Here is a 14,370-nt window from a genome sequence, read left to right on the forward strand (position 1 = left end):
TCATTTATTCTTCTCCTATCCCCCTAACCCCCCATGTTGCATCTCCACATCCTCATATCAGAGAGATCATATGATAGTTGTCTTTCTCCGATTGACTTATTTCACTAAGCATGATACCCTCTAGTTCCATCCATGTTGTCGCAAATGGCAAGATTTCATTTCTTTTGATGGCTGCATAGTATTCCATTGTGTATATATACCACCTCTTCTTTATCCATTCATCTGTTGATGGACATCTAGGTTCTTTCCATAGTTTGGCTATTGTAGACATTGCTGCTATAAACATTCGGGTGCACGTGCCCCTTCGGATCACTACGTTTGTATCTTTAGGGTAAATACCCAGTAGTGCAATTGCTGGGTCATAGGGTAGTTCTATTTTCAACATTTTGAGGAACCTCCATGCTGTTTTCCAGAGTGGTTGCACCAGCTTGCATTCCCACCAACAGTGTAGGAGGGTTCCCTTTTCTCCGCATCCTCACCAGCATCTCTCATTTCCTCACTTGTTAATTTTAGCCATTCTGACTGGTGTGAGGTGATATCACATTGTGGTTTTGATTTGTATTTCCCTGATGCCGAGTGATGTGGAGCACTTTTTCATGTGTCTGTTGGCCATCTGGATGTCTTCTTTGCAGAAATGTCTGTTCATGTCCTCTGCCCATTTCTTGATCGGATTGTTTGTTCTTTGGGTGTTGAGTTTGCTAAGTTCCTTACAGATTTTGGACACTAGCCCTTTATCTGATATGTCGTTTGCAAATATCATCTCCCATTCTGTCAGTTGTCTTTTGGTTTTGTTAACTGTTTCCTTTGCTGTGCAAAAGCTTTTGATCTTGATGAAATCCCCATAGTTCATTTTTGCCCTTGCTTCCCTTGCCTTTGCCGATGTTCCTAGGAAGATGTTGCTGCGGCTGAGGTTGAAGAGGTTGCTGCCTGTGTTCTCCTCAAGGATTTTGATGGATTCCTTTCTCACATTGAGGTCCTTCATCTATTTTGAGTCTATTTTCATGTGTGGTGTAAGGAAACATGTATTACATGATTTAATTTATCCATTTTTATATGATGATCTATGCTGACCGCATAACTTTATCATATCTTTATTTATGGTCCAATAATGCCTTTCTGCCAATTCTTTCAAACTGCTGGATTTATGGAGCCAAGAGCCAAACCACATAATCCACAAGTTTTCTGAACAGCTAAATAATAATTTTCTAAGAAACTGGGTGGATAACCTGTTGACAAATGGGACTGACAGCATTTTGTCTTTTGCTTTGGAATCTGGCTTTTTACTTTATTGTGTAAAAATGTAAATTAATTTTCCCTAAATTAATGAAAATTTAATTGGCTAAATAAAATATGCTGTCTGGTTGGTGAATTTCTTATATTCCATCTTTGGGAATCAAATATTAAAAGAGATATTTAAAGTTACATAGCACTACATCTAAACATTAATGAATTAATACAACATTATGAGGTATGTCTCCTAGGTAGGGCAGTGTTCCCTCCGATGGTGGAACTGGGTTTCATTTGTAGAGTCCATGAGTCTCATCAAAGTCACAGAATCACAAGGCTGGAAGTGACCTGAAAGAGCATGTAACTCAAATCCTTTCCTTTACACACGAGGGCATTCATACTATTGCTGAGGTCTGGACAGGTTGAGAGGCTTGTCTGAGATCAGATACTGGGTTAGTAGGAGAATTAGGATGGGACTTGGGTCCTCTTTCTCCTTTTACTTTTTATTGAAACAAAAGTCTCCACTTTCTAACACATCTGTACTATCGCATTCATTTGTTTAGATTATAAATACTGATTGTTATACTTGGAACCAAAGCTGGATTTCCAGTTACCTTAAAAGTTTATTCATACACAGATTAAAAGAGCTTATGAGCTGAAAGATTTAAGATTTTAAAATCAGAGAACTGATTTTAAGAATGTTGAAATACCTTTTTATATACTCTGAAATTACAAACTCAATTTTGAACTCCTTATTATATTTATTTATGACAGTGGCAAATCCCCCTACCAGATAACATGAAAGAATGACCAGATCATGTGTATAGACCAGGAACACTTAGAAGTGATTACAAATAAAGAACATTTACTCTACTTCTGTCAATATTCTGGGCCCCATTAAAAGTCCTGTAAACCATGTAGGTGGTCTCCTGGCAGCCATGTTAGTTTTACATGGCTCGGTTGGCTGTTCATTACTGACTGGACCAAAAGTGGATACCTGGCCCAAGCAAGGCCAATCACATTCTCTCTCCTGGAAAGTAGGAACTGGGATTCAGACGTAGCCTGTCAGGCTCGGGATGTGCTATGAACTGTAACAGATAAACTCAAGAGCTGTCAGATAGCCATATGTGACTGCAAACAGAAAGCTGTTGGCTTAGAGAGAACAATGGAACAGAAGGAAGAAGCAAGGAGAGATGGAGTGAGGATACCACCTGGCTGCCTCTCAGCATTCTGGTTCTATTCCCTTCCTGAGACCTGGCTGCCCTTGTGTTCCAGGGCAGCTCTGTATACTTTTTTAATTTTTATTGAAGTTCAATTAACCAACATATAACACATCATTAGTTTCAGGTATAGAGATCAATAATTCATCAGTTGTGCATAACACAGTACTCATCACATCACGCGACCCAATCACCCAATTACCCCCCCACCCCCCCCCTTTCCCTCCAGTTTGTTTCCCATAGTTAAGAGTCTCTCATGGTTTTTCTCCCTCTCTGACGACTTCGCATTCAGTTTTCCCTCCCTTCCCCTGCTGTCTTCAGCCCTGTTTCTTATATTCCACATGAAACCATGATAATTGTCTTTCTCTGATTGACTTATTTCACTCAGTATAATACCCTCAGGTCAATGTAAATGTTAAGTATTCATCCTTTCTGATCAGCCCTGTATTCTTTTTTTAAAAGATTTTATTTATTTATTTGACAGACAGATCACAAGTAGGCAGAGAGGCAGGCAGAGAGAGAGAGGGAGGGAGGAGGAAGCAGGCTCTCCGCTGAGCAGAGACCCTGATGCGGGGCTCGATCCCAGGACCCTGGGATCATGACCCAAGCAGAAGGCAGAGGCTTTAACCCACGGAACCACCCAGGCGCCCCACAGCCCTATATTCTTACTAAACAAATCCCTCCTGTCTCTGTCTCTCTCTTAAGACTAGCTAAGTTGTTTTTGATATGTTCGACTATAATTCAGACTCTGTGTAATAAATATCATACTCTAGGGGTGCCTGGGTGGCTCAGTTGGTTAAGTGTCTGACTTTGGCTCAGGTTATGATTCTGGGGTCCGGGGGTCAAGCCCTGTGTGGGGCTTTTTGCTCAGCGGGATGTGTGCCTCTACTCCTCCCTCTGTTTCTCCCCCTGCTAGAGCTCTCTCTGAAATAAATAAATAAAATAAAAAAAATAAATACCACATTCTAGAGCCAGAGCTACAATACTAACACTGGTGTTTTGGCTCATTTTATGGGACGAACCATAGTACAGGTGAGAGAGCTGGACAATGAGATGCATTACGATAACTAAGATTCTGTAGATGAAATTCAAAATAGACTGATTTTTAATAAATTCCTAGTATTTAATAAATAGCAATAAAATGATACTGAGTTGTGCTGATAAAGAAATTTATTTTCTGGAAAATCATATACTCCTACATATATTTCAAAAACACAAATTCCAATTTGGCTTATCTTTAGTGAGCCTAAGATAATGAGATTTTTCTATATTGACAAATGACTCATCATGCCAATGACATTTGTGAAATAATGAAATAATTTTGGGATTAACTTCTGAAATTTTGGAAAAAGAGAATGGCCTTTGAACTGATAAACACCGTCTTGATAAATTTAAAGGGACCGGATAATACCAAACGATTCATGCCTAAAATGTACTAAACTTCACATACTGATTAAAATAAAATATCTATGCAAATTGAATAATACGGAATAAATTAACACTTAACGAGAGCTTGCTGTGTGCCAGAAACTGTGCTAAGAATTGTTCGTGTTTTCATTCATATGATTATCCCAAAAGAACGGGGAGTAATTGTGATGCCTGGTTGACCTGACTTAAATGGTCGCTCAGAGTCCTAAAGCTGGTAAAAGGGCAGAGCTGCCATTTAAACCTAGGTAGACTGTTAACTACCACACCATAGCAGTCTAAATAAGAAAAGTAGACTGAACTCAGCCTTCTAAAGAAAAGAACTTTGGAAGCTCTCTGGAAGTTTTGGAAAACAATTTCGTGACACCAAGAAAAATGCACAATCTTTTAAATAATAAAAAAAAAGACATTTAGCTTATTAATGAATCTTACCGGGGGTTAGAAGGAGAAGGTGGATTCATCTCTTTCTGATAGTGACGACCCTGGTTGACAGGCTGTAAAAAAAGACAGAACATTTTACTAACGAGGGTAATGTTCTTTACATACACTTTCCCATGTGCTCTCATTGCTGCCATTTTATCCTGAGGAACAATCTGCAAGAAGGGGCTGTTTAGTTCACTGAAGACCTACAGGCTGTTTGGAAGATCCAGCAAATATCAGGGCGGTACACATGAGAAAAAAACAGGTTATTTTAATGGCCTGTCACTGCACAAGATAGCGTCTATGGTGCAATTAAAGTTCATGTGTGGGCTCTCCCTCCTTGTAGAGTTTTTATGCTGTTAACACCTGATATTTCCTGCTACAGTAAAAGAAAAGATATCTCACGGAACTAGTGCTGCACAGCTGGTATCAGCAATAACTCAAGAGACCCCAAGATAGGATTATATATTTATGTGTCCACATTAGGAAGTTTGCAAGGATAACTTGCACTTTTGCTAATGGAATTATAACATGTTAATCTTAGGTCAAAGTGGTCATTTCCCCAAGTGCGTAATAAAACCTCAAGCATTAATCAGTGAGTTGAAAAAAATGGTGCCAGTACCTAACAAAAACGTGAAATCTCAACTTTATTTTCCCTACGCAAGAAACGTTCAAGTTACTACTTCAAAACATCGTTAAACAACTCCATCCCAAAATAAGCTTTAAACTCTTGCCTCAATAGAATTTGATGCTTTTCCTTTGTTCCAAAAAGGGAGAAAATTCCATTATATCTGATACATATTCTCTTTTGAACATCAGCTCGCAGGATTTTTCTTATGTAGTTAACAGTCATGTAATTCTAATACGAAAATCATTTTTAACATTCTCATTTTATTACAAGTTGCAATTTCGTATACATTTTTGAATTGCATTGAAAGGATTTCCATTCCTTCCTAACCCAAAAGGGTTTGTGTTAAGCTTTTCTCACCCATAGGGTGGTCCTACAGTGTTGACTCTAATGGAGGGAAATAGTATGGCAATGGTGCCTATCCATACAGAGCACATATTCCTTATTTTCCACATACTGCTAATTTTAACTCCTAAAATATTAAAGATGTGGGTCATGGGAATTCTTTAGAGTAAACTGTCTTCCTCTATAAATAATCTCTTGGAAGTGTTCCTTTAATTTAAATCAAACACTCTGTCTGATAATCACAGTCACTTAGCCTGACTCTCTGTGATGCACCATGAATTTAAATGTACTCAGATACTTTGGTAATTGAACCGGTATCAATGCATCACCATTTCAGTAATAAGAAACAACAGCTGGGAGAACAGTGGAAGGAAAAACATGTCATAAGACATATTTGATCTCACTGGAGAAATAAGACTTCCAGCAATTTGCAAGTGAAATTTAGTTTTATGATTTAGGCTTTATTATTTCACAGCAAAAAAGGAATTAGCAAGCAAAGGGCCTAACAGGTTCTCTAGAGCATCTCACACTGGTGCAGAAATACTCCTGATAATACGTTCATTGGTATTTGCCCCATAGTTCAGCTCTACTCCAGCCTCCAGTGAAAGGGCCTCCACCTGATTTGCTTCCAGAGGCATTTCCATAACTCTCTATGCATCACAGTTCTGGTATTCGGTAAATTTCCATTTTCTTAATTTTATACCATTAATTCTATTTACACCTGTCTCCAACCCCCTTATTCCAAATGACTTATTCTATCCTCTGGAGAATAGAAATGGCTACAGAATCCTGTCTTGTTTGTGACTCTGCTCTCAGACTACACAGAGTGACCCTTCTACATTTCCTCCTGCTGTATAAAACCAATCCAGGGATGCAAATAGTAATAGAACACAGTCAACAAAAGGCTCACATTTATCGTGGTTTCTAAGTGTTAGAAAACAAAAACAAAAAAATAACCAGTGGAAATGTTTCAGAATTAGTAAAGGGTGCTAACATGAGGGAACAGAAAAGCAAGGGGGAAAAAGTCCTGTTAAAATAATTGTACGTTAATGGAACTCAGTCCGAACACCTGATTCCTTAACTTAATTTTTGGTATTGAGAAAACTAATTGCCAAGTTGTTGCCCCCAAATATTTTATTCTAAGCCACTTCCATTTAGTGGTGGCGCATCATGGCAGAGCTTCTGACTGCCCCACATAACTGCTACCCAAGGCCTTATGTGCCCCACCTGCTAGGGGCTCAGCTGGGGGAAGGATGCAAGTCTTGTTCTGGAGCAGGTACCATACAAAACTGGGTGGCCCCAATTCCCTTTCTCTGCACATGTCTCCTAATTTCATAATCAGTCTCTGGGACAGGAAGGGGTTATGGCAATGATGCGGCTAAAAAGCCCCTTTAAGGTATTTCAGTTACGATAACTTTGCTTTGATGCTTTGAAAGGGCAGAGCTTTCACTTGGATGAGGTCTTTTTATTTTCCTAGATCCAAATCAGAATTAATGAGAATGTACCTAATGGTTTCTAAAAGCTCTCTGAACACGGTGGGGTGGGGTTGGGGGGAACATGATGGGCTGTCGGAAGCCAGGTGTCCTCATCCACACATGGAAATAGATCTGTTTCGATACATATGCAGCAGTAAACCTATCTGTACTAATCCTGGGTAAGTAATAGCTGATGAAAGCACCAGGTTAAAAAAAATTGATTTTTTGACTTTGGAATTTAGCTATATTCATGGAATACCAGGAGAAGCAGCAAAAGAAGAGCAACCAATACTCCTACAGAGAGCTAGACAATAATCACAGCACTGGCTGACATTTAATCGGCACAGGATGGGTGTTAAATCCTTGGTAGATATGATCTCATTTGCTCCTCCCAGCAATTCTGTGGAACAGACAGGATTAACAACTCTGTCTAACAGAAAAGGAAATTCAGACAGTGGATGTTAACCCAAGGTCATGCCAACCAGGAAACTGTGGAGCCAGAGTTCGAACCCAGTTCACCACACTTTACCCTCTTAACCATTAGGCTGTAGTGCTTAATCCAGCTCAGAGGTTCACCTACGTGAAGACCAAAGTTTCTGAAAACACATATGACATACTCAGTTCGGGTTATGGCACACACACACACACACACAAAAGTGGTCTGAAATACTTATTTTAGATCTATAAGACGACCTCCTCACCATAAATTAAGTTCATGATTTCACTATATGTTTGAAATTAAAAAAGCAAGTTTTGCCAAGTTGCTAAACTGGGGACAAACATAAGGTATAATAGATAATACTTTGAGAACGAGGGAAGTTTATTTCATGGGGTGACTTTCATAGTCACTACACACAGAACAACTCATACATTTCAGTATTACACTGACTCTGATATCAGTTTTCATATATCATTTCTACAGTGGTATAAGAACATCTGCTCATCTGATTTATCTCCCACTTAGCACAATCAACTACTTACGTCTTTAGTTCAGGAGAATTAAAAGAAAACTCATTACACCCAAAGAGAGCTGAGAAGTTAATGAATCTGTAGATCAGAACAAATTAAGACCTATTAACCATAAAGAGCCTGAAATGCCAATATATTATATATTGGACACGTAGTAGCCAGCAATCATCCCGTAAAATGAGGATATGCTAATGAGCAAAGAAATGGAACAGATCCTAGAAACTGAGGACCTTGTCCTTTTGGTGGCGCTGTTGCTATACACTAGCATCAGGAACACGGAACAACCGAAATTTACCACTGAGCACAAGAAGCTTTGCTTTCTCATGATCAAGCTGCTAGAAATTTGGGGGGTGAGAGAGGGAAGTGAAGGCTAAATAAAAGAACAGGAGATAAGACAATCCTGCCATGTTAAAAGGTAAAGACAATATTTTTATGGTGTTATGTAAAACCTATGAAAATGGCAAAAATGTTGCAAGGTTAATCAAGACCATAAATAACTTGTCTGAGAACCTCACCATATGCTTGTAATTTTATTAAGTGCATTTTGTCTTGTTTTCCTCCAAATATTATGCTCTGCAGTGTGCCATGTTGATGGATGTACACGAGAACACTTTTTTTTTTAAAGAAGAAACTGAGGAGATTTACGTGCTTGATATTAGATTATGGGAATTCTTAACTTGAAGGGATGATGGTTTTAGGGTTTCAGCTTACAAGATAGCTTACAGGAGGCATGCTTTCCTTGAATCTCAGGTAGAGGCAGGACAGAGAAATAATGAAATACTGAAATAATAAAATAACGAAAGGGCTTATTTGAAAGCTCTGAGGGGATAAGTCTGGATTTTAGTGGTTAAGCTCACATCAAGACAAGCACAACAGAACCTCTACCTCTCCTTATAGCCCTCAGTAGTCACAAAAAGCGGAAATATCCTAGCAATCTTTTCTGATCACTCAAGTGGCCCTTTGAGGAGCATAACTTCGGGGGAGCAGCAGGTAACAACTAGGAACTTACTCTGCTAGGCACTGGGCACACGCATCCCCTGTACTCATTCAATTCTCACCATGCCAGTATGAGGAAGCCCTTTTATGATTCCCATCTATAGGCCATCGTGCCAGTAAACGGCAGAGCTGGGATTTGAGCTCAGGTTGGCTGAGGCAGAGTCTGGATTCTTTTGGGCGCCGCAAAAAGCTGTTTCCATTAATAGGTACTCTTTTTCCTTAAAAAGAAACCACACACACACACACACACACACACACACGACATAGTTTTATGTTATTGTCAATCAAAAGCCCTCACCAAAATAAAATTCACTTAAGAATCCGTTATAAGCAACTTTTAGCTCCCTTCCTCAGGCTGCCTAGAGCCGAGTTTTTGAATAAATCTCATGAGGGTTACTCCTTACAGAAACTCTCCAAAATTGATTACTTGTAGCCTGGTTTCCACAGAAGTTGTAAAGTATTGTTTTAATTGAATTTGGTTCTAAGTTAGAAACTTTGAAAAATTTGTCTGTCAAAGGCCAATGGATTTCTCAGTAGGCTTGATTTATTTAGCAAGAGATGCCTACAAAAGCCAATTTGCTATGAGAAATATGGCTACATTTAATTACACTTTTAAATGACTAATTTATTATATCTAAACACCTTTTAAACAGTACATATTACTCTGAACTGTACAGATGCTGAGGAGAGCTGAGGAATCAGAGCTTGTAGTAAACACAATAGATTTTGCTAAAGACTCTTCATTCTACTCGGCATGGGCTTTCTGTTTCAGACTGCAGTGTGTGTGAAGTCATTAGGTAAAGATGCTAAATTGAATGAGACCTGCTTAAATCTCCTTCTTAAACCATTGGTCATCTGTGGATGGAACTAGAGGATATTATGCTAAGCGAAGTAAGTCAATCAGAGAAAGACAATTATCATACGATCTCTCTGATATGAGGAATTTGAGAGGCAGGGTGGGGGAGTTGTGGGGGGTAAGGAGAGAAAAAATGAAACAAGATGGGATTGGGGGGATGCCTGGGTGGCTCAGCCAGTTAAGTTGCTGCCTTCAGCTCAGGTCATGATCCCAGGGGCCTGGGATCGAGTCCCGCATTGGGATTCTTGCTCAGTGGGGAGCCTGCTTTTCTCTCTGCCTCTGCCTGCTTGTGTGCATGCTCTCTCTCTCTCTCTGACAAATAAATAAATAAAATCTTTAAAAAACAACAAAAAAGATGGGATCGGGAGGGAGACAAACCATAAGAGACTCAAACGATAAGAGACAAAATAAACTGAGGGTTGCTGGGCTGTGGGGGAGGTAGGGAGAGGGTGGCTGGGTTATGGGGTTATGGACATTGGGGAGGGTATGGTTATAGATATTGGGGAGGGTATGTGCTATGGTGAGTGCTGTGAATTGTGTAAGCCTGATGATTTACAGACCTGTACCCCTGAAGCAAATAGTACATTATATGTTAATAAAAAGCAAAACAAAACAAAAACAAAAAGAAAACAAAACAAAAAACCATTGGTCATCAAGCCCTGTCTGGAGAGAGATTTTTCCTTTGTCTGTGTATTTAATATCCATTTATCAAGTCTTGAATATAAAATGTTACCTGCATCATTCAGAGTTTATTTAAGCAAAGCAAAACTGAGGTTTATTTTGGAATTTTGATGAAAACTACCTTATTGTAGAGTAAAAAAGGAATCTTTTTAATATTACTGATTGATTCATTCATTCAATGACTAACAGCAGATGACTGAGTGTGACCTCATGCCAGGCACTGTGCTCAACGTGGTATTGCCTTCAAGGGGTAACAACCAGGCCTCAGGCACATCACTAACAATGGATCCCTGATGTGGTTAAGTGCTAACATTGAGACTGAAGATAATGGGAACCCTAAGAAGGAATAATTCTGTGCAGGGTGGTAGAGAATTGGAGAGGGTTTCATGAAGCAGTGTGTTTGAGTTGGGCCTTGGAAAACAAGGGAATGTTCCAGGTGGAGAAGAGGAATGGAAGGTCTCCCCAGGCAGAAGGAAGAGCACGATGAGCAATGACGTGACTGACATGATCTGGACACAGGGCACGGCAGTGACAGGCACACTGCGTGATGTAGCTAGAGTATGGGGGCCTTCTGTGTGTATGTTGGCTAGGGGTGAGTAATGCCGGTGAGACAAGCAAAGACTCATTCCAGGTTCTGTTCAAGGTGATGGAGAAACAAGGACACTAAGAGGAGATTATCCTGTTCAAGGAGAGACTCCACCCTCGCCTCCAAAAGATTTATTTCTGTTCCCTTTTAGAACTTGGAATTCCTTTCCCCTTCTTACTACATGATGAGCTGGCACTCATTCTTGAACTCTGGCTTAACTGTAGACTTCTCTGTGAAAGTATCCCCGAAACCAATAGGTAGAATCAATTGCTTTCTCTCACGTGGGCCTCTTTTCTACAAGATATTATAGAACTCTTTATTCTGTCATCATTCAGTGCCCCGACTTACACGGAGATGTTGATTCTCTGCCTCTCTCCAATATAGGGAACATCTCAAGGCCAGGTCAAACTTTATTTTTATCCCCAGCATAGCTTACAGCCTATTGTACCACTCAAAAGCAAAAGCAAAAGCAAAACAAAAGCACCCCAAATATGTGGAATGAATAAATAAATGTGAGACCGGTAAGCTGGGTTGAGGTGAGAGTTTACACGAGTTCAATAGCACTCTAGCTTGTCTTAAGGGTTGCTTCAAGTTAACATACTCCTTACTTGCTGACTGAAGGCCCTTGATCTGTAACAGAACTAACTTCCTTTCCTTGAGATTTGCAGACCACTGGCCTTGAAGCATGATGGACCAGAACTTTCCCAGGCCAGCAAGCCTGTTGGGAGGCACCTTGGCTTTCTGACGAGCCCATTAATTTTGTAGAAAGATGTTGTTCCTTTTCAGGTCGCACAAATGACTTTACCATCTCCCTTTGTGTGTCTGCAGACCTTGCCCTCCTTTGTGGGAAGAACACAGTCTTCCTACATATCAGGAAATAAGAGCCAGACTCCATTGCACAAGCCCCGAGCACTGAGTTAATGTCTGCAGCTGGCACCACCGAGTTTGCAAGGGCCACTCTACTCTCTTTGTTGATCAACTGCCTTAAACCCCTTCAAAAACCCCTGGGAGAGGCAGAAATTTTGGAGCTGGCCTCTGGGTAAGAGTTGGCCTTCTCCCCAGGTGGCTGGCCTCCTGAATAAAGCTCAAAGTCTTTTCTAATCCAAACTCTCTGTTGAGTAACGATCTTCCAAGTGACAGGCAGGTGAACTTGAGTTCGGGAACAAGAGTGTCATTGAGATATTCCTGGCTCTAGTGGCAGAAAGGAAGGTCTGTCTCTCACAGTGAGGCCTGGAGAAGGGCTACAGTGGGCTTTAGAGCTATGTCTGGAGAGACCATCAGGTACAAGGATGTGGGCTGAGTACATTCAGGAAGTTATAACTTGGACCGAAGCATGGAGTAAAAGGTGAGGGAATAGTGAGAGATGAGCCGGAGGAGGGCAAGGGTCTCAGATCCTCTATGCCTAATCAAAGAGCCAATGGGAACTAGGAAAGGCTTTATGCAGGGAAGAGGTAAGATTAGATCTGGGCTTTATGAAGATCACTAGTGTGCATAATAACAATAATAATAATGAGAACTAACCTTAATTTACTAAACGCTTATTGTGTCTCAGATACAGTGCCAAGTGTTTACAAGGTCATGGCTTAGATTTGAACCTTGGCCGTTTGACCTCAGAGCAGATGTTCCTCCCCATCAGGCGGTTGGACGGGAGGTACAGAGGTACCAGGAGATTATTGAGGGAAAGTGGACGAAAAATAAAGTGCCAAGGTTATGCTGTTAGGCGGGGAGGAGTAAAATCCTGAGGATTCTTAGCATTTGGAAATGAAGGGGTGGGAGAAGTGGAGAAGTACTCCAAATTTCTGGTGGAGTGCCACTGTGGGTGGCAGTGCCATTGAGATACATGAAAAGCATGTATCTTTGCAATAAAGTTATTATTCATTTCTTCTTTTTCACTTTCCCTGTACAACTTCTAGAGAGAAAGGCATGCGCTCTCAGAAAGCCCACAATGGTTCTTGTAAATTGCTCTATTTAAACTCTATATGAGCAACAAGATGCAGAGTTCATTAAGAAACACAATTTTCCATTTGGTGATAGTTCCAATATTGAAATAGAGTGAATTTGATGCAATAATAAACATATCTTATGAATACCAAAGGTGGGCTTTTCAATTATTTTCTCTGTCTAACAAATAGCATGTTTTCAATTTCTCATTTGGTCAAATGGAGGGGTTATTAAGTTCATTACCAATGGTGCTATTTTTGTCTGTTTACTTTTATAGAGTGGAGTAGTTGTTGTGTATGAGGACTTTAGTCCTTGCCAGCACAGGGCAGTGATGAGAACACAGTATCTGGGGCAACCAAGAGCTCAGCCTTTTCAGTCCATAAATAATCATTCCTCAGTTTGCCCTTTGTTCTCTGAGCTACTTCATGACAGAATGAGCTCATTCAGGAGGCCTCTTTTCTCTTTCTTACTTTCTGTTTAAATGACTGCTGAGGAATATTTTATAAGAAAGGCAATATTTCAATTCCATTGTAAACTGCATTGGCAAAAATCTGCAACTTACTCTTATGTTCTTAGATCTGGCAACAAGGATACTCTGAGTAACCAGAACACAGGGGTATTTTTGTTGGATGGGTAGATACTCTTTGGCACCAAGGCTGCTGGAGGCCTTATGCATGCTTGATCACTTAGTTTAATGAAAACATAACTAAGGCAAGAGAAGCCTAGACAATGGGCAAAGTAGGGATAAAAAACACTCATGAAAATATCTTTTCCCCCCTACATCTCCTTAGAGCCAATCTGAATTACTCTTCTATGAAGACATGTATGTAATCTCCAGAGCAGAAATGTCACCATCCACTGGATGTGCATGGCACCTGTTTGACAAATTAAGTCACACACCAAGAAGTCACCCTACCATGGTGGTTAGGAGCTCAGACTGAGGAGTCTTGCCAAGCTAAGTCTGAACCACTATGCTCAAGAGTCTCAATTTTCTCATCTGGAAATTGGAATGCAACAGCACTTACCACGTAAGACAGCAATAAGGACTGAGTTCAATTACACAAGGAAGGCCTAGTGCCAGAGCTGCTGTGATTTCGAACGTCTACAAAGATGCTGGAGACTTGGGGAAAAAAAAATTTGCTTGGAAAGAAAATTGTAAGATTAATAAATATTTAATTAGATACATAAAACGTACATTATCCACTGTCAACTACACTTGAACTCAGCCTTTACCCAATTTTGTATAAATATAAATCAAAGTTACTTAATTTTATATTTCCCTTCAAAAATTTCATAGTAAAAAAGGTATATTTACTGCTGGATGAAAGTGGATTTTAATTTGTTTGATTTGATGTTGAATGTAGCCTTATAGGTAAATGTAAGTACACTTTAAGGAAATTTCCTTGGGCCTATGGAGGTCTTAAAATATCTCTGTGTTTAAAGAAATAATAGCTTTAGGGGCGCCTGGGTGGCTCAGTGGGTTAAAGCCTCTGCCTTCGGCTCAGGTCATGATCCCAGGGTCCTGGGATCGAGCCCCACATTGGGCTCTCTGCTCGGTGGGGAGCCTGCTTCCTCCTCTCTCTCTCTGCTTGCCTCTCTGC

The 14,370-nt window shown here is 40.2% G+C and overlaps 1 protein-coding gene across 2 annotated transcripts in view; it reads right to left on the reverse strand.

Moving 5' to 3' along the window:
• CFAP20DC (CFAP20 domain containing) overlaps positions 1 to 14,370 on the reverse strand; it is a 255,896-nt gene that overhangs the window by 46,363 nt on the left and 195,163 nt on the right. For both annotated transcript variants that reach the window (XM_045989870.1, XM_045989869.1), the window contains one exon: positions 4,305 to 4,366. In XM_045989870.1, the coding sequence (XP_045845826.1) occupies positions 4,305 to 4,366 (62 nt within the window). The remainder of the gene's footprint in view (positions 1 to 4,304; positions 4,367 to 14,370) is intronic.

This window comes from Meles meles, chromosome 20 (assembly GCF_922984935.1).
Source record: "Meles meles chromosome 20, mMelMel3.1 paternal haplotype, whole genome shotgun sequence".
NCBI classification, from domain to species: domain Eukaryota; kingdom Metazoa; phylum Chordata; class Mammalia; order Carnivora; family Mustelidae; genus Meles; species Meles meles.